The sequence below is a fragment of the Ornithorhynchus anatinus genome, chromosome 11 (genome assembly GCF_004115215.2).
Source record: "Ornithorhynchus anatinus isolate Pmale09 chromosome 11, mOrnAna1.pri.v4, whole genome shotgun sequence".
Classification (NCBI taxonomy): domain Eukaryota; kingdom Metazoa; phylum Chordata; class Mammalia; order Monotremata; family Ornithorhynchidae; genus Ornithorhynchus; species Ornithorhynchus anatinus.
Window position 1 is genome coordinate 23578433 of NC_041738.1, and position 20819 is coordinate 23599251.

Here is a 20819-nt window from a genome sequence, read left to right on the forward strand (position 1 = left end):
TTGCCGAATTGTACTTTCGGCGCTTAGAACAGTGCCTGGCACATAGTAAGCGCTTAACAAATACCATCATCATTATTATTTCCCAGCGCTTGGTACAGTGCTCTGCACAGAGTAAGCGCTCAATAAATACGATTGGATGAATGAATGAATGGCGGGGGGGGGGGGAGCAGGGGGAGGGTCAGCCTGGCAGTTCAGGGCCTTCCTGCCCAGGTCCCACGGGGCAGGTCGGAGGGCGGGGGGGAGGTCGCTTGCCGGTCCCCGGGGATTTTGCGATAAAAGACAGAGCCGTGGCCGGTGACCAGGAAGGGGAGGGAAGGGAAGGGACGGGGAAAGGAGGGGAAGGGAGGCCGGCTTCCACCGGGCTCCTGCGGGGCTGGGCTGCTCCCAGGAAGGGCTCGGGGGGGTCTGCGAGGGCTTCGGGGAGTCCTGCTGTCTCCCTAAGGGTTAACGGGAAAGCGAGTAAAAGGGAGAGAGAGAGCGAGGGGAGGAAAAAAAAGGGCTTGGAGTTGACACAAACCGGGGGCGGAACTCGGCCTCCTGATTGGCTTTACGTTTCATCCCCAACTTTCATCCAAACTCTCTCTCTCCCTTTCTCTTTCTCCTTCTCTCCCTCCTCTCCCTTTCTCCCCCCTCCTCTCCCCTCCCCTCCCCTCCCCTCCCCTCCCCTCCCCCCTCCCTCTTTTCAGCTTTCCCTCTCCGGGTCCCAGGGGAGGGGAAACTGGAATAGTGAGAGATCAAAAATAAACCTCTTATGTCAAAGCCGGGGGAAGGCGGTATAAATACCGAGGCCCATTCGGGTGCTTCCCAGACAGTGGAGGAGGAGGAGGAGGAGGCCCGGGTGGGGAGGCCGGCCGGGGGACGGGCCGACGGTCCTCGAAGACGAGCAGGGCGGTGGGCGCAGGGCCGAACGTCCGCTCAGGACCGGCGGCCTCGCCCCTCTCCGCCGCCCGGGTCCCCGCGGCAGGGACCATCCCGATCCCGATCCCGGTGACCCTCCTCGTGGCTCCTGCTGGGCCGTAGGCTCGGTCCGGGCCCCCCCATGCCCCTTCCCCTCCCAGCGCTGCGCCGCCGGTGTCCCCGGGCCTCCTCCTCCGCGCCGCCCTCGCCGCTGCTGCCGGTGGTGGTGGTGGCGGCGGCGGTGGCGGCGCTGGGCCCGGCGCTGGCCCGTCCCGGCCGGCCGGGGCCGTCGGAGGAGCTGGTGGTGCCCGTGCGGGGCCCGGCCGGGCCCGGGGAGGCCGCGCTGCACCTGTCCGCCTTCGGCAGGACCTTCCACCTGCGGCTCCTGCCCGACGACGCCTTCCTGGCTCCCGCCTTCAGGGTCCAGCGGCTGGCCGCCCACGGGGGGCCCGAGGCGGGGGGCCCTGCCGGGGTCCCCCCGGGGGCCTGGGGCCGCCGCTGCTTCTACTCGGGCACGGTCAACGCGCGGCCGGACTCGCTGGCGGCGGTCAGCCTGTGCGGGGGGCTGAGCGGCTCCTTCCTGCTGGCCGGCCAGCGCTTCACCGTGCAGCCCCTGGGGCCTGACCCCCGGGGTGACCCCCTGGGCCGGCCGCACCGCCTGCGGCGCTGGGCCGGGACCGGGCCCCGGGGCCCCCGCCGGCGGGACCGGGAGGACGGGGAGGACGACGAGGAGCCAGGAGCCTTCGAGCCGCCTCCGGAATCCACCAGCAGGCCCACGGGCACCACGAGCACCACGAGCACCACCTCCACCACCGGCGGCGGGAACACCACCAGCAGCAGAACGAGGCGCTTTGTGTCCGAGGCCCGCTACGTGGAGACGCTGCTGGTGGCGGACGCCTCCATGGCCCGCTTCTACGGAGAAGACCTGCAGGTAGGAGCCCCGGCCCGTCTCCTCCGGCTCCCCTTCCCTGCCCTCTCCCCATCCTAACCCACCGCCACATCAACGCCCTCCTCCTCATCCCACGCCCCGTCGGGTCCTGCAGATTTCTCCTTCCCGCCTTTTCCCACTCCCCTCCCCGCAGCATCATCCTCATCACTGTTATTATTACGGCGTGCCTTAAGCGCCGACTATGTGCCGGGCACTGTCCGAACCGCAGGGGTGGATACGAGCAGATCGGGTTGGACACGGTCCCTGTCCCACGTGGGGCTCCCAGTCTCCATCCCCAGGCTACGGACGAGGGAACTGAGCCGCAGAGAAGTGAAGTGAGTTGCCCAAGGCCACACGGCAGACAAGTGGAGGAGCCGGGATTAGAACTCATGACCTTCTGACTCCCAGGCCAGTGCTCTATCCGCTACACCATGCCCATATGCCCCCTCTCTCCCCGACCTCCCCACTCAATCCGCCCATATTGAGCTCAGAAAAAGTCTTTCATCTCCTTCCTTCCCACATCTCCCGCCCTGCCCTCATCTCATCTCATCTCACTTCCCCCCTGCCTGAATTCCCCTGAGGGTCTGGCACCCCCTCCCACCCTTCTCCCTTCTCCAGCCTCCTCCGTCACACACTCCCATCTCTTGGCTCCGACTGTGATCTGGGGATCGGCCTTGAGCCCGGACACTGTTGCCCAACAGACCCTCGGTCGGGCACCGTCTTACCTGGGCACCTGGAGTCTATGGAGAGGTGCCAGCCCTCAAGGGACCTGCAGCTTCGTAAGGGAGACGGGACAGGCCCGCAAATCATTTCCATCTATGCGATCAGTATACGGGGCTGCCAAGAATGAGAGGGTGGTGGATGGTACCGGAGGGCTGGGAGAATGGGGTGAGATCATTCAGGGAAAGCTCCCTGGAGGAGGTGGGTTTTAACCTGCAGTTTAAAAGAGGGATTGCAAGGAGGTTGATTGGTCCTCGCCTAATGGCTAACACTGGGATGCATGAACGGAGCCCAGACTTCGTAAGGAAACTCTCCCAACCCACTCAGGTCGGGATGAACCCCCACCCACTCAGACCTGGGCCCCCGTCAGATCCAAGGACCCCTCTGCTGGGTTTTGCACCCCAGGCTTAGAATGACCTGGCAGCTCCCTGAAGGGGTGAAGGGGCAGGCGGAGGGATGAGGGTGAAGTAGCAGGGCACCGGTGTCTCCATCTCTGCGGCAGGGCCCCATCTGGACCCTCTTCCCTGGTGGGTGATCAGCAAAGCCAGGGGCAGGGGTTGGCTCAGATCACTGCTCATACCTTGACCAGGAGCTTCTCCTTCTTGAATCACTTGGGCTGGGGAACAGGGGAAGGAGAGGCAGCTGCAAAGAGCTAGCACCCTCAGGCCCTCCCAGGAAGCCAGCCCTCTGCCTATATCCCTTCTCCCCGTCTACACCGCACCTGTCTGAAGAGGCAGGAGGAGGAAGGAGAGGCCAAACAGCCTCCTAGAGCAGGGTGGGATGTTATCCAGGGCTTAGAACAGTGCCCAGCGCTTAGAACAGTGCTTTGCACATAGTACACGCTTAACAAATGCCATCATTATTATAATAACGCTCAGAGTTTGTCAAGCTGTTGTTTATGTTCCCAGAGCACTTTGACAGTACCAATCTAATTTTAACCTCGTAACGTATCCGTGAGGTGGAGAGAAGCTAGTAATAACTAGTCCCATTTTACAGAAGAGGAGACTGAGGCCCAGAAAGGTTGAGTGATTTTCCCCAGTTCACTCAACAGGTCAGGGGAAGGGGCAGGGTGAAAACCCAGGATTCCTGACTCTAGTCCTGCACACTGACAGTGAGACTTTGTGCTTCCTCTGCCCTAGGATTTTTCTTCTTCAGTTAGAGAATGTCTTGGGCACCCATTCATTCTTTAAAGAACTCCAGGGGGAAAACTCCTTTTGAGCAGGGTCCAGGGCAAAGTTCTCACTTCCGCTTTCTCCCCTAACCGTCCCCTCATCGTCCTAAGGAGATGCCTCCTGGGCTGACCTGACTTGTTCTTTGATCACTGGGATGCCCCAACAAGCCGAACACACCCCCTCCCTTAGGCCTCTCCTCTCTGAGTGCTGGAGGGCAGCAACTCCTTGCCCAGGAGGCTCTGTGGGGGCTTGGGTTTGGCTTTAGGTTCCTGGAGCGTTTTCCATCCTGGCCAGGAAGCAGTGGCAGCTGCCAGCTCTCTCTCAGCAGCCTTGCCAGTTCCTCTCTCTCCCTGGGAGAGAGGCCATGGCACAGAGCCCTGAGCGGGAGGGAGGTGAAAAGGGAAGTAGGGGAGAAGGAAGAGAAAGAGGGGAGAAGGAGGGAGAAGAAAGAGAAGAGAGACGAGAAGGAAGAAGAGAGGAGGAAAAGAGGCTTGGGAGGAGGAGAGTGGGAAGAGGAAAGGGAGGAGAAAGAAAAGGAGCAAGGGGAAGAAAAAGAGGAGGAAGATTGAGAAAAAAAGAAGAGGAGAGGAGGAGGGCCAGAGAAGAAGACAAGAAGAGAGGAAGTGGGGGAAAAGGAGAAAGAGAGAAATAGGAGGAAGAGGAGGAGGAGAAGAAGGAAGGTTCCTTTAAGGAAACAGGAAATAAGACCACTTAAGTCTGTGCTCCCCAAGCCCCAGTCTCCCTGTCCCTTTTAATCCCAGCTCTGGCATTAGCCTCCAAATCCAAGCTGGAGGGAGAGGAGAAATCAGAGCCCCACGTGTTGGGCGGGGGGTACTTCCTCCTTCGACGGTAGTAGATTTGCCTTCTTGGTGGACCATCTGCCAAGGAAGATTTTCCATGGGCAAGGGGGATGGCGAGGGAGCATACGCGAGGGACCCTCGCTCTGTGGCAGCTTCATGCACCCTCGGGACCTTGGCCAGCTCACGTCCATGCACACGCACCGCTGCACACAACTGCCTGGGCACTCTCGCCAGCTCCAGCACCAGGCACACCCCCTTCCCCTCCCACCTTCCATTTCCCCCCTGCCTCTGACCTAGTGACTAGACTGAAAACTGATCCCAAGTGAAGGCAGAGGGCAACAGGTGCCTTGCCCTTGGGCGACCTCTCCCAATGGCTATAATGATGGCATTTATAAGGGACTTTATGTGTGCTAAGCACTGTGTTATGCGCTGGGGTAGATACAGGGAAACCAGATCAGGCACTGTTCCTTTTCCTCATGGGTTCCAGTCTAAAAAGGGAGGGAGAAGCAGGTGTCTTATCATCATTTACAGATGAGGAAACTGAGGCCCAAAGAGGGTAAATGATTTGCCCCCGATCACACAGCAGGAAAGTGGCTACGCTCTTACCCAGACTTCTGGTTGACTGACAGATGTATAGAAATGACAAGAAACTGGCCCTTTAACCCAGTAGGCACAATGCCTTCCCAGTAATATCCACTAGTCTCTCCCAGCCCACTCGCCACTCCACCTTCATCCTGTTCCCTCCTACCTGCCGCCAGGCCACCCCCATCCTTCCTAATCATCCCCTCACCAGAGACATTTTCTCCTCTCCATTCGCTCCTCCCACTGCCACTTCACACTCCCTCCCAAACACCTATTCTTGATCAATTAATCCACTGTATTTACAGTAGTAAGGGCTTGGGAGACTCCAATGCACCAGAGTTGGTAGACATGTTCCCGGCCCAAAATAATAATAATGATGGTATTTGTAAAGCGCTTACTTTGTGCCAAGCACTGTTCTAAGCGCTGGGGTGGATACGAGCAAATCGAGTTGGACACGGTCCCTGTCCCAGGTGGGGCTCACAGTCTCAATCCCCATTTTACAGATGAGGTAACTGAGGCACCGAGAAGTGAAGTGACTTGCCCACAGTCACACAGCAGACAAGTGGTGGAGCAAGGATTAGAACCCATGACCTTCTGACTCCCAGGCTCATGTTCTATCCACTATGCCATGCTTCTCTCTAGAGGGGAACATATGATAATAACAATAATAATAATAATAATAATTACAGTACTTTTTAAGCACTTACTATATGCCAAGCACTGTTCTAAGCGCCGGGGTAGGTGCACGTTAATCAGGTTGGACACAGTCCCCGTCCCAAATGGGGCTCACCCTCTTATCCCCATTTTTTTCAGATGAGGTAACTGAAGCAGAGAAGTTAAGTGACTTGCCCAAGGTCACAAAGCAGACAGGTAGCCGAGCTGGGATTAGAACCCAGGTCCTTCGGAATCCCAGGCCCGTGCTCTATCCACTAAGCCTCACTGCTTCTATATAAATAATACAAGCTCTCAGAACACTAAGCATTGAAAAGGTCTTCAGGTTCTCAATCACAAGCCGTAAGGGGGTGTCCAGGGGAGATGACCAGCAGCCCCAGACACAGTAGCTGCTTCAGGCCAGGAATTGAGGCCAACAACCTGGATACTTTCAGCTACTGTAGGGTAACTCGCTCGGTGCTGGCTGGTGGGCGAGTGCTAACCGGCATGCCTGCTTTGCCATACATTCTGGAGACCTCCCTTCTGTTCCCAACTGCCTCCTGCCTGAATTGGCATCAGAGCCCTGGGAAAATGTGCCTTTTCTCTTTCTGGGGAATCATCTTTGGGGGCTGCCAGTGAACCAAGTCAGGAAAGAGCCCGACTTCTCAGCTGCCCTCCTCCCTCCACCCTGCCCAGCTTTCGTGACAGTATGTCTTTCCCCTCCTTCTCCACCCCTATTTTCAGGGAACTGAAGCTCAGCTTCCCACCCCCACCCATACAGTGGGACCTTTCATCTAGCCTCATCCCTGGGCTCATCCAGAACTGAATGACCAGTGGCAGCCATGACTGAAAAGACTCTAGTCTCTGCCCAGCCCCTTCTCGCTGGCAAACAGAAGTTAACGCTTGGGAGGCAGTGTCATCTAGTGGAAAGAGCCTGAGCCTGAAAGGAGAACTGCTCTGTGACCTTAACTTCTGTTCCCCCATTCCCTCATCTGTAAAAGGGGTACAAAATCCCTGCTTTGTCCCCCATTTTAGATTGAGAGTTCCCTGTGGAATAGGGGCTGTCTGCCTTGTATCTACCACAGTGCTTTGGCAGAGAGTTAGTGTTTGATAAATCCCATAATAATAACTCTTGGTTTGTCCAGTCCAGGGAAGAGAGCAGCCTCTAGAAAGTTCATGGTTTCCTTGCTCAGCCTCAGTACCACTCCTATAAAACTTCATTTCTTGAAACACTTTTTCAGAGAGTTTTCTGGACCCCTCCCAACCACTTAACGTTATTAGTAGTAATAATAACTGTGGTATTTGTTAAGCACTTACTATGTGTCAGACGCCAAAATAAGTGCTGGGGTGGATAGAAGCTAATCGGGTTGGACGCAGTCCCTGTCTCGAATGGGGCTCACGGTCTTAATCCCCATTTTACAAATGAGGTAACTGAGGCCCAGAGAAGCGAAGTGACTTACCCAGGGCCACCCAGCAGGCAAGTGGCAGAGCCGGGAATAGAACTGGGATTAGAACCCATGACTTACCCACTTCCTCTGCCCCCCAGCTCTTCCCTCTGGGGTGAAGCACTTGAGGGGAGGTAAGGTGCAGTTACAGTCCAAGCTCTGGTTTGATGGAGAGGCAGGGAGGTCCGGTCTCTAGAGGCCTTGACAGCCAGCACTCTGCTGTCGGTGACGAGGGGGCTGCTGGCTCCAGCTCCAAGTGCCGACCAGGCCATCCCTCTCCCAGCAGGCTCCGGGAGCTCATCAGGTCTTCAACTGACTCTGGGCTCGGGGATGTTTTTCCAAGGCACACAAAGAGCTCCCAGTCAAGTCCCCTAATCCCTTGACAAAAAGAAGCCAACCCCACTGCAATCAGAGTTCAGAGTTAAGGGGCCCGGGTGAAGGGGTCTTTCTGAAAGGGAGGGGACCACCTGGGAAGATTCAATTCACTTGGGCCACATCCGGCTCCTGGGAACAGGGCCCGTGGGTGAAACTGGAGAGGGGAAGAGATAGGAGTCCTGGGACCCCTGATTGAAAGTCCACCTGGAAATTATGTCTGAAATCAACCTGGAATGGGAGGCCCCGGACCTCCTGCCCACAAGGAGTGGCCTGGGAGAGGCTTAGGAGAAGTCGTGGGGCAAATATTGAATTCTACTTCATGGAGGTCTGTATGCAGAGCTGCTGTAAGTCTGGAGGACAGAGGGGGGAAAGGGAACAGGTATGACAGGATGGTGGTCCAGAAAGACACCAATGAGGTTTCAGTTGGCAGTGGACATAATAATAATAATAGTATTTGTTAAATGCTTACTATGGGCCAGGCACTGTATTAAGCCCTGGGGTGGATACAAGCAAATCAGGTTGGACACAGTCCCTGTCCCACGTGGGGCTCACAGTCTCAATCCCCATTTTACAGATAAGGTAACTGAGTTACAGAGGAAGTGAAGTGACTTGCCCAAGGTCACACAGCAGACAAGAGGCAGAACTGGGATCAGAACCCATGACCTTCTGACACCCGGACCCATGTCCTATCCACTGTGCCATGCTGCTTCTCATTATTGTTACGGTATTTATTAAGCACTTACCAGCTACCAAGCTGTCTGTTCTAAGTGTTAGCTGGGTCTCATCTACTAGATGAAACCCAGACCCTGACCAACTCGAGATTAATCATCAAGAGGGACAGAGCAGGTATCTTCTCCCCCGGGGTATAGATGATGAAACTGAGGCTCAGAAAGGTTAAAGTGGCTTGCCTGAGGACATACAGCAGGCAGAGTAGAGACTAGAACCTAGGTCTCCTGACTCCCAGCCCCGTGCTTGTTTCACCAGGCTACCCTGCCTCTCTAACCTATGTCCTATTGTCAGTGAAGAGCCAGTTCTGTTGTTTGGACTTTGCTCGGTCGAATGAAGTGTCTCTCGGGCTCAGAGCAGGGAAGGCCAGGAGGGAGACTTGAAACCCTGTATAACCCCATGGAGAGAGACAGTAAGCTGGATCCTCACTTCTTCCTCCCCTCTTGTCCTTTCCCAGACAGGCCTGGGGCCAGGGAACTGAATGGAGGGGAAACCTTCCTTGACCTTCTTCCTCTAGCCCCTCTGCACCTGTGCAGGTAGAATAGGAACCCAGAAAAGGAACAGAGGAGAAGCCAGAGGAAGGAGCATCAGAACGGGGACCAGCAGAAGCAGCTGAGATGCTTTCAGACAGCACCCAGGGGCTTCACCTTGCTGTCTGCCTACAGTTTATTCCGGCTGCCCTAGGGCTAGGTTTGAGGAAATGCCTTGCTCACATTTCAACTACCAGGGAGGTGCTGGATCTGAAGTGGTGCCGGCTGGCAAGCTCTGGACTCCCGGGAATGAGAAGATCCTGGTTCCGACCCCAGCTCAGCCCTTGCTTCTTCAGCTAGTTGTCTGTAAACACCTGGGGATGTATTCTCTCTTCCTTAGAGTGCGAGCCCCATTTGGGATAGCAACTGTATCTCACCTGCTTAAATTATATTTCCTTGGTCCAAAGTAAGTGCTGAATGAGCAACACAATCCTTATTGTGATGCACGGGCTTGGGAGTCAAAGGTCATGGGTTCAAATCCCGGCTCTGTCAATAGGCAGCTGTGTGACCTTGGGCAAGTCACTTAACTTCTCTGTGCCTTAGTTCCCTCATCTGTAAAATGGGGATGAAGACTGTGAGCCTCACGTGGGTCAACCTGATGACCCTGTATCTACCCCAGCGCTTAGAACAGTGCTCCGCACATAGTAAGCACTTAACAAATACCAACATTATTATTATTATTTTATCTTCTGAGAAACAGCCAGTAGGAGTCCCCTGGAGAACTGGGGTAGCATTGCAGCTGGAGTGTGCACGCTGTGCATGAATGAGCTGTTGAATAGTCTCAACTCCAGGACAGGGCCATCTGCTGTGTGACCTTGGGCAGGTCATTTCACTTCTCTGGACCTCAGTTTCCTCATCTGGAAAATGGGGATTGAGACTGTAACCCCATTCGAGACAGAGACTGTCCATCTTAATTGGCTTGTATCCACCCCAATGTTTAGTATAGTAACTGGCACAGAGTAAGTACTTAAATACCATCGTTATTATTATCATTATCATTGTTATTATTATTACCAGTTCCACGGGGTGAAGAGGGGAACAGTGGCACTGCAGCAGCAAGGCTTTACAGGCTATAGTGGCCTGACAGGTAGTGGGAGTCAAAGGGCAATTCTGGTTAGACACAGTCCTTGTCCCACATGGGGCTCATGGTCTAAATAGGAGACAGGACAGGCATATAATCCTCATTTTACAGATGAGGAAACTGAGGCACTGAGAAGTGAAGAGACTTGCCAAAGCTCAAACAGCAGACAAGAGGCAGAACTGAGGTTAGAACCCAGGTCCTCTGACTCCCAGGCTTGTGCTCTTTCCACTAGGCCACGTTGTTTCTGGAGAGTACAACAGGGTTGGTAGACTGAATCCCTGACCTCAAAAATATTTCAATCTAATGGGGGAAACGGACATGAAAATAGCTTACTTTTATTTTTCAGATAGGGGAATCAGCAGAGTATGAGGTACATACTGTAAGCTCATTGTGGGGAGGAAACATGTCAACCTACTCTATCATACCATACTCTCCCAAGCACTTAGTACAGTGCTCTGCAAACAGTAAGCACTCAATAAAAATGATTGATTGATAAGGAAATAAATTCTGTTTTTCTCAAATGTTCAGTATAGTGCATTGCCCTCAGGAGGTGCTCAATAAATACCTCTACCCCTCCTCCTTGCCCACCCTTATATGACTCCTCATCATTGGCTTTAATACAATCACCTTGCTCTCTCTTACCTCACCTCGCTACTCTCCTAGTACAACCCAGCCTGCACACTTTGCTCCATTGGTACTAACATTCTCACCATTCCTCAGTCTCGTCTATCTTACCCCTGGCCTCTCGTTCACATCCTACCCCTGGTCTGGAACGCCCTCCCTCCTCAAATCCGACAGATGATTACTCTCCCCCCATTCACTCAAAGCCTTATCAAAGGCACACCTCCTCAAAGAGGCCTTCCCTAACTAAACCCCCCTTTCCTCTTCTCCCACTCCCTTCTGTGTCACCCTGACTTGCTCCCTTTGTTCTTCCCCCCTTCCAGCCCCAGAGCACTTATGTACATATCTCTAATTTATTTATATTAAAGTCTGGTTCCCCCTCTGTAGACTGTAAGTTCATTACGACAAGGAATATGTCTGTTTATTGTTGTATTGTACTCTCCCAAGCGCTTAGTACAGTGCTCTGCACACAGTAAGCATTCCATAGATATGATTGAATGAATGAATGAGTCACCAGAAAAATTGGAACAGAAACTCGAAGAGCAGCCTGTAACCCCAAGACCCTCTCTTTCCTGGAAAAGGGGGGTGAGTCACCCTGAAGCGGGATCCAGCCTCACGGGGAAGCAGCTCACCGGTTGTGAGCTTCCTCCTAGTTGAGTAATGACTGTACTTTTCTCACGAGCCCCAATCCAGGAGAAGGTGCCAAGTTCCAGCTTGCTGATAAGATGTTTACATCAGCCCGAACGCTGCCGGAGTGCTTGACACGCCAAGTGACCTCCTGCCCCCTGCGGCGGGGCGAGCCCATTCACAAGGAGCCGGATATGTGGAGAACCCCTCCACCCCACCCCACAGCGCCGGACGCTGGAATGACCGTCCGGCTGGGCTCAGCTGTACCCGAAAGGCGGCGGGGGCGGGGAGAGATGGGGCGGTGACGGGAGGCCGAGGCAGCTGGGGTGGTGTTGGTCCAAGGAGCCGGGTGCCCAGGTCCAATTTAGGCTCTAGCCCCAGGGGCTCGTCTGACTCACTCCGCCCCTCGGGCTCTCCCTCCTCACCCGTGAGACCATCAGGCCCCCTCCTCTTCCCTGTTGAGAAACTGGCACCGAGGCCCCATTCCGATCATTCACTCTAAAGCGGCAGTTGGCATCCCCGTGGAATGCTGGCACTGTCTGGGCACTGTCTGGGCAGTGTCTGGGTGTCTGAGTAATGATGCTTCTGAGGGGCTGGAAATGGGCAGCCCTGGGCCACCTTCTCCCTTCAAGTTGGCTCAGGTTTCTCTTCCATGCCAGGCACTTGACTGGTGCCATTATTTTCTAAATAGTATTTGTAAAGTGCTTACTATATGCCAGGCACTGTTCTAGGCACTGGGGTAGATAATCAGGTTGGACACAGTCCCCGTCATTCTTTCATTCACTCAATTGTATTTATTAAGGGCTTACTGTTTGCAGAGCACTGTACTAAACACTTGGGAAAGTACGATACTTGGGAAAGTACTGTACAATAAACAGTGACAATCCCTACCCAAAATGAGCTCACGGTCTAAAGTGGGGAGACAGACATCAGTACAAATAAATAGACATCAATACAAATAAATAAAATTTTCAGGAATATACATAAATGCTGTGGGGCTAGGGCAGGGGGATGGGGAGGGAGAGCATGTGGGGCTCACAGTCTTGGTTGCCATTTAACAGATGAGGTAACTGAGGCCCAGAGAAGTGAAATGACTTACCCAAGGTCACACAGCAGACAAGTGGCGGAGCCAAGACTAGAACCCAGGTCCTTCTGACTTCCGGGCCCATGCTCTTTCCACTAGGCCACGCTGTGTTGGTTGTCAAGGCTAGGGTTCCCCCACCACATCTGTTGGATTCCACCTTGGCCTGACTCCTTGCCTCCCTGCAGAATCACATCCTCACGCTGATGTCCGTGGCCTCCCGGATCTACAAGCACCCCAGCCTCAAGAACTCCATCAACCTGGTGGTGGTCAAGATGCTGGTGGTGGAAGAGGAGGAGAGGGGGCCGGAAGTGTCGGACAACGGAGGCCTCACCCTGAGAAACTTCTGCAGCTGGCAGCAGGCTTTCAATCCCGCCAGCGACCGCCACCCCGAACACTACGACACGGCCATCCTACTCACACGGCAGGTCTGTGCCCTGAGTCCATGAGCCCCTGGGAGTTTCATGGGGGGAGTAGGAGGTAAACGGATGAAAGATCCAACCGGGGAAGTGTCTTACATTTCGGCAAGCGGGGAATTTGGGGAAGAGGCTGGAGGAAGTCAGAAGGGACATACCTAACCTCTGACCTCATGGCAGTGTGGAATCCCAGTGGAAAAGGTGGCCTGCATCCTTAGAGGGAGTGAGGAGGGTGGCTGGGATGGAGAGGGTGAGGGGATTTGCCCACAGGAAGCAGAGACTCTGCTCTCCATCATCATCGAGAACAGGACAAGGAAAACTTCAACTGTAACGTGAGGTTGGCCATAAGGAAGGACTTCTCCATCTTGGGGGTTGTAAGCGGGGAACTGAGAGAAATTGGGGAATCCCTCTCTCGTCCCAAACAGGCGGGGTTCTCACCCCCCCGGGCTGGTTTCGCGGTGGGCCTGCTGGAGGCAGGGGAAAGACCAGATGACCACTTTAGCCCACTTCGCCCTGGGGTTCTAAGAAGCTAGGAAATCAGGGGAGAGTATGGGAATCACTGTGAGTGAGGAACCGGGATTGCCAGTGATATAGTGGAATGCTGGAATCTAATAAATCAGGAAGCCAAATGTCTTGAAGTCCCCCACCCCCAAGTCTGCCTGGCCAGTTGTGACACTCTGGGCAGGGTGAACTATCCAGGCAGCTGGAGAAAGAGCCCTTGAGTAGCTCAACAGGGCTCTGCCTCACACCTCTCCCCTCCTTGGCAGGACTTCTGTGGGCACCAGAGCTGTGACACCCTGGGCGTGGCAGACATCGGTACCATGTGTGACCCCAAGAAGAGCTGCTCCGTCATAGAGGACGAGGGGCTGCAGGCGGCCTACACCCTGGCCCACGAGCTGGGTGAGTCTTATCCTGGGAAAGGTCCTTCCCAGGGGTGGCTGAGCCCAGGGGCTGATTCCAGGCACCTGCTGCTTCAAACAAGAACAACTTACCACTACATCAAGACTCTCCACCAATTCACCCAGCAATAATAATCATACTGATTATTATTATTGAGCACTTACTGTGTGCAGTAGACTGCATTATGCCCTTGGGAGAGAATAAAATAACAATTAATGAGCACGTTCCATGCCCACAACAAGGTTACCGCCTAGAGGGGAGTCCTAACTATGTGCCAAGCAGTGTACTAAGCCTTGGGGAAGATACAGTACCATCAGGTTGGACACAGTCTCTGTCCCTCTTGGGTTCACAATCGAAGAAGGAGGGAGTAGGGTTTAATCCCCAGTTTACAAATGAGCAAACTGAGGCACAAAGAAGTGAAGTGACCTGACCAAGGTTACACAGCAGGCAAGTGGCAGAGCCAGGATTAGAACTCAGGTCTTCTGATCCCCAGGTCTGTGCTCTTTCTATTAGGCCACGCTGCTTAAATATCAGTTATCTTGACCCACTATTCCCCTGCACACACTGTCCCTCCCAAACATACCCTCTATTGGCTCTTGCCATTCCTGCCTCTGCCCCACTCACTTATCCTGCCCCTCAGCCTGGAATTCTCTTCTCCTCCAAAACTACAGATCACAGGCCTCCCAACTTCAATGGGAAGAGAGGATTCACCAGCTTCTTTTTTTATTTACCCTGACCCCTCTCCAATCCCAACTTCCTTCTTGAGAAGCAGCATGGCCTAGTGGAAAGAGCCCAGGCCTGGGACTCAGAGGACCTGGGTTCTCATCCCAGCACTGCCACACGCCTGCACACGTGATCCTGGGCAAGTCACTTAACTTCTCTGTGCCTCAGTTTCCTCATCTGTAAATTGGGGATTAAATACCTGTTCTCCCTCCCCTTTAGACTGCCAGCCCCATTTGGGACAAGGACCATGTCTGACCTAATAATCTTGTCTCTACCCCACACTTAGCACAGGGCTCAGAACATAGCAAGCACTTAACAAATAATAATAATAATAATAATGGTACTTGCTAAGTGCTCACTGTGTGCCAAGCACTGGGATAGATACAAGTTAATCCAGTTGGACACAGTCCCTGTCCCACATGGGCCTCACTCTCTTAATCCCCATTTCACAAATCAGGTAACTGAGGCAAAGAGATTGGAAGTTACTTGCCCAAGGCCACACAGCAGACCTGGGATTAAAACTCACACAGCAGAGCTGGGATTAAAACTCTTGACCTCCTGACTCACAGGCCATGCTCCTCCTCAATCAATATGACAATCATTATTATTATTCCCCTAGTATGACTTCAAGGTCACTTAATCAATCAATCAATCAGTTGTCTCCATTGAGTGCTTATTGTGTGCAGAGCCCTGTAGTAAGCACTCTAGCTTTGTTTCTCTTGACCTGAAGAGGAGGTCTGATTGGTGGCTGGCTGGCTAATGGTCCGATTTCTCTCCCAGGTCTTTTTTTATGGTATTTGTTAAATTCTTACTATGTGTCAAGCATTGTTCTAAATACTGGGGTAGGTACAATATAAGCAGGTTGGACACAGTCCCTGTTCCACACAGGGCTCACAGTCTAAGTCAGAGGGAGGAGGATTTGATCCCCATTCTACAGATGAAGAAACTGAGGCAAAGAGAAGTTAAGTGGCATGCCCAAGGTCACGAAGTGATAAAGAGTGGAGCTGGGATAAGAACTCAGGTCCTCTGACTCCCAAGCCCTGGCTCTTTCCACTAGACCATGCTGCTTGCCTAATTTTTTAATGCACTTCAATGTTCAGAAGATGGAGAGAGAGAGAGAGTGGCAATAGAGTCTTAATGGAAACCTTCAGCAGCTAGTTAATTGGTGGGATGGCTTAGCGCTGCAGAAAAGGAAAAACTGGGGGCAAAGGGGAGCTCTGACAGCAGCTTGCCCTAGTGGAAAGAGGATCTGGAATCTAATCCCAGCTCTGCCACTTGCCTGCCGTGTGTCTTGCGCCTCAGTTTCCTCACCTGTAAAAGAGGGATTCAATTCTTGTTCTTCCTCCTACTTAGACCGTGAGCCCCATGTGGGATAGGGACGATGTCTGATTTGATTAGCTTGTATCTACCCCAGGCTTAGAACGGTGCTTCACCCAAAGTAAGCCCTTAATGAACACCACAATTTTTATAATTAGAAGAAACTGCCCAAGGGGAGCATTGGCAGGAAATGGGGGATGTCCAGGGCCCAGTTAGAACCGAAAGCAAGGTCATGTTTAGCTGGAGAAATGTTAACCAACATCACTGGGTGCTATGGGAAGAGGGTCCTGTAGAAGAAACCAAAGGAATGATTCGCAGTTAAACCTGAGAGTGAGGCAAAGCAATGGGATATGGATGGGGATGACAGGCAAATTGAGAGTTCAAACAAATACTATTAAGTTTTTGTTTCAATCAAATAGGTCCAAAGAAGAACTTAATAGGCTTAAAACACAGAGCACCTACTGTTTCAAAGTCACAAACGAACAATGGCATTTACTGAGCATTTACGATGCATGGAGCCCTGCACTAAGTGTTCAGGAGAGTACAATGCAATAAGATTTTGTAGACAAGATCCCTGCCTGTGAGGAGCTTAGTTTAGAGGGGGAGACAGATATCGGAATAAATTACAGATAGTGGAAATGGCAGGGTGTGAGGATGTGTACATAACTGCTCTGGAACTGAGAGTAGGGTGAAATATCAAGCAATGCCACATGACAGGAGATTTCTGGAGGGCTAGGGTTAAAGAAATGGGCCAGACCCAAATTCGGGTTTTTTAACCCATAAGAAAAAGCTACACAAAACTAAGACTCTGGGCACCGTCAACTCCACAGCACTTACGTACATATCTTTAAATTACATATTTAAATGATTAATTTATATTATAATATTAATTTATACCTCATTAATGCCGGTCTTCCCCTCTAGATCTTCCCCTCTAGACCTTAAGCTCTTTTTTGGGCAGGGAATGTGTCTGCCAACTTTGTTGTATTGTACTTTCCCAAAGGCTCTGCACATAGTAAGTGCTCAATGAATACCACTGACTGATTAAGAACAGCGACCTACCACTGACACTCGCGTTGGGGATTTAAATTTTCCGGGAGAATGAGATGAGGAAGATTTTAGAGCCAGTCTGAAGATGGACATGAAAAGATATAGATAGCTATAGCACAGGAAGAAAGAAGGGTAGGAAAAATCCAGAAAAGATGTTGCAATTTTAAGTGGTTTTAATGTCAATCAGTAAACAGTATTTATTGAGTGCTTACAGTTTGCAGTCCCCTGTACTAAACATTTGGGAAAGAACAATGTAATAGAGCTGGTAGATGCTATCCTTGCCCACTAGGAGCTTACAGTCTACATGCATATCATCATGTGCTTAAGTTGGAAGAATTTTGAGGGCAAATTAAAGCAAAACTTCTCTTCCAGGTCACGTCCTCAGCATGCCCCATGACGACTCCAAGACCTGCGAACGGGTCTTCGGGCCCATAGGGAAGCATCATATGATGGCCCCCCTGTTCGTCCACCTGAACAAAACTCAGCCCTGGTCCCCCTGCAGCGCCATGTACGTCACGGAGTTCCTGGACGGCGGCCACGGTGCGCGGCCTCTCGGCTTTCTCTCCTTTCCTTGGGTGGGGACCCCTGGCCTTTTCTGGAAAGGAGACGGGGTGGCAGGGGATGGGAGGGCTTCAGGAGGTGAAAATTCACCCCTCTTCATTCTGGCTCCCTGATGAGGCCAAACGACCCAGCCTGTCGATTCTCTGTATATTGTCGATTGACAAAGAAGTGTGGCCTAGCTGATAGAGCATGGGGCCGGGAGTCAGAAGGATTTAGGTTTGAACCCCAGCTCCGCCACTTGTTTGCTTTGTGACCTTGAGCAAGTCATTTCACTTCTCTGGGCCTCAGTTACCTCATCTTTAAAATGGAGGTTAATATTGTGAGCCCCACATGGGACAGGAACTGCAGCCAACCCAATTACCTTTTATCTACGCCAGTGCTTAGTACAGTGGCTAGCATATAGTAAGCACTTAAGTACCACAATTATTATTATTCTTCTTCAGAAGGAACAAGAGGGGCCCCTGTCCCTCCAGGAGCTCCCAAACTGGATTGGGGAAAAGTCCCCAAGAGAAGTCCGGGGGTTAGGGGTGGGGGTGTCTCGAGAGAAAGAGGAAGGTGAGGAAGCAGTATGGCGTAGTGGGGAAGCAGAATGGCCTGGTGGATAGAGCATGGGCCTGGGAGTCAATTCTAATCACAGCTTTGCCACTAATCTGCTATGCAACCCTGGGCAAGTCACTTCACTTCTCTGTGCCTCAGTTACCTCATCTGTAAAAAGGGGATTGAGACTGTGAGCCCCATGCAGACAAACTGGGGGATTTCTTCCTTGGGCAAGGAGAGTCCTCAGGGAAGTGAGGAGTTGGAGGTGTTGATTGGTACCGCCTCCCTCTAATCTCCCTACCCTTGCCCTCTGACCAGGCGACTGTCTGCTGGATGCCCCCGCGACGGCCCTCCCCCTCCCCACTGACCTCCCGGGCCAGGCGACTCTATACGACCTGGACCGCCAGTGCCAACAGATCTTCGGCCCGGGCTTCCGCCACTGCCCCAACACCTCGGAGCAAGACCTCTGCTCCCAGCTGTGGTGCCGCGTGGACTTGGCTGAGCCCCTGTGCCACACCAAGAATGGCAGCTTGCCCTGGGCCGACGGGACGCCCTGTGGTGCCGACCGCCTGTGCTGGGATGGCATCTGCCTGGCACAAGAGGAAGTGGTGAAACCCAAGGTAAGGAGCCCCCAGCTGTCCCCCAGGGTCTGTCCCTAGGCGAGATGGAAAGTCACTCCTTCTCTCCCACTCCAGATCAGACTTCTGGTCTCCCCACATTCAAATCCTTCCTAAAATCCCACTTCCCCCCAAAAAAAACATTCCCCATTGATTTCCTAGCACCCTGAGCCATATCATCCCCTCAGCCAATTCTAGCACTTAGGAATCTATTCACACCCTTCTCAGCACTCTACGGATTATGACCTCTCTAGGGGTAATGGCATAGTGGATAGAACATGGGCCTGGGAGTCAGAAGGTCATGAGTTCTAATCCTGACCCTCCCACTAGTCTGCTGTGTGACCTTGGGCAAGTCACTGCACTTCTCTGGGCCTCAGTTACCTCATCTGTAAAATGGGGATTGAGATTATGAGCCCCATAGAACATGGACTGTGTCCAATGCCATTTGCTTGAATTCCCCCCAGCGCTTAGTACAGTGCCTGGCACATAGTAAGTGCTCAACAAATACCATAATTAGTAGTAGTAATAATATTTATAATAGAAAATATCTTTCTGGTTGTCTCTTCCATTAGAGCGTAAACTTCTTGTGGGCAGGGAGCGTGTCACTTTTTTATTCTGTTTTTCCCAACTGCCTCGTATGGACACACCATACCAAATAGTCCCTCCCTAAGTGTTTCTACCACTATTATCACTTCTACTATTTCTACTCTATCAATCGATAAATGGTATTTATTGAGCACTCACTATGCTCACAGCACTGTGCTGAGTGCCTGGGACAGACATGTTCCCTGCACACTACAAGCTTACAGTCTAGAGGGAGAGACAGACATTAATATAAATATAAATAAATACTACTACTATTATGGGGTTTATGAGGATGTTTTGAACCCCAGTATAGGGCGAGTCCTACCCCCAGGCTCCCAGATACTACCTCCACCATGCTTGCAAACTGCCCTTTTTCAGACCCTTCGGCTTAAACGCTGTGGTATTTCAAACTGTTAACATTGAGTTAATAATAATAATGTTGGTATTTGTTAAGTGCTTACTATGTGCAGAGCACTGTTCTAAGCGCTGGGATAGACACAGGGGAATCAGGTTGTCTCACGTGGGGCTCACAGTCTTAATCCCCATTTTACAGATGAGGTAACTGAGGCACGGAGAAGTTGAGTGACTTGCCCACAGTCACACAGCTGACAAGTGGCAGAGCCAGGATTCAAACCCATGACCTCTGACTCCAAAGCCTCAGAGTCAGGACCCCTTTAGACTGTATTCAAATTTATAGAAATACTAGGCAAATTTGGACTACTGTTATCTGTATCGCAAGGATCAGTGAATCATTTGTATTTGTTAAGCGCTTACTGTGTGCAGAGCACTGTACTTGGGAGAGTACAGTATAATTGAGTCGGTAGATATGTTCCCTGCCCACAATGACTTTACAGTCTAGAGGATGAGGAAATATCAATCCTCTGGACTCCTCTCCTAAATAAAAGGCCTAGAGTCTTTTCCTAAACAACAAAGCACTCGGGAGCCAGACAGTCGCCCCCCTTTTCCCCCGCCACACACACACAACATAAAGCAAAGGTGGAACTTGGGAATTCAGGGCTGGCCATAGCAGTAGCTTTACTTTCTAGGAACTTCCTGCATCCTGTAGGAGCAGGGAGCAGGAAACAGGGAAGACAAAGGCTTGAGTTGCCATTTCTTCTGGCACTTGAGACCACGAGAAAGGAAAATTCATTCAATCGCATTGATTGAGCGAGCGCTTACTGTGTGCAAAGCACTGTACTAAGAAAAAGTACAAGTTACTTAACCTTTCTATGCCTCTATTTCCTCATATGTAAAATGAAGATAAGAACATCTAGTTCTCCCTACCTCCCAAAGATGTAGTAAGGGTTAAATGAGATAATTAATGGGGAAAGGGCTTTGGAAAAATAAACCCACTTACAATGAACTAGGTACTATCATTGTTGTTTTCATCATTATATTTTATTACATTTTGTCATTATTATTATAAAGAGAAAATTATGCCAGTAACCAATTATGAATGTCAAGTCTTGAATCACCAGGCTCTGCTCATGGTACCTGAGAAGGGTCAAACAAAGTGGTTGGGAGGCACTTTCATGCGTGGTTCATGAAATTAACCTGCTGGGGGTCTGCTGATGTAAAAGACGATCGGCATGGGAAAGGATGGGAGGTTAAAGGTCATGACCCGAGGGCAGCCGTCCATCTCGGCCAACTCCCCAGCCTGAGTGGTGTTTTGCAGCCTGTGGTGAATGGAAACTGGAGTCCGTGGGGACCGTGGGGCGAGTGCTCGCGCACCTGTGGCGGGGGCGTCCAGTACTCCCACCGTGACTGCAATGAGCCCGAGCCACAGAACGGAGGCCGCTACTGCGAGGGCCAGAGGGCCAGGTATCAGTCGTGCCACACGGAGGAGTGCCCGCCGGATGGTAAGCTGCTGGGCATGG

The 20819-nt window shown here is 52.2% G+C and overlaps 1 protein-coding gene across 1 annotated transcript in view; it reads left to right on the forward strand.

The window, feature by feature from the left end:
• Nucleotides 1-1039: 1039 nt before the first annotated feature.
• Nucleotides 1040-20819, forward strand: part of ADAMTS8 (ADAM metallopeptidase with thrombospondin type 1 motif 8) — a 30323-nt gene continuing 10543 nt past the window's right edge. The window contains exons 1-6 of the mRNA XM_029075292.1: nt 1040-1828; nt 12425-12664; nt 13420-13552; nt 17015-17182; nt 18059-18360; nt 20618-20801. Coding sequence (XP_028931125.1) covers nt 1040-1828; nt 12425-12664; nt 13420-13552; nt 17015-17182; nt 18059-18360; nt 20618-20801 — 1816 coding nt within the window. The remainder of the gene's footprint in view (nt 1829-12424; nt 12665-13419; nt 13553-17014; nt 17183-18058; nt 18361-20617; nt 20802-20819) is intronic.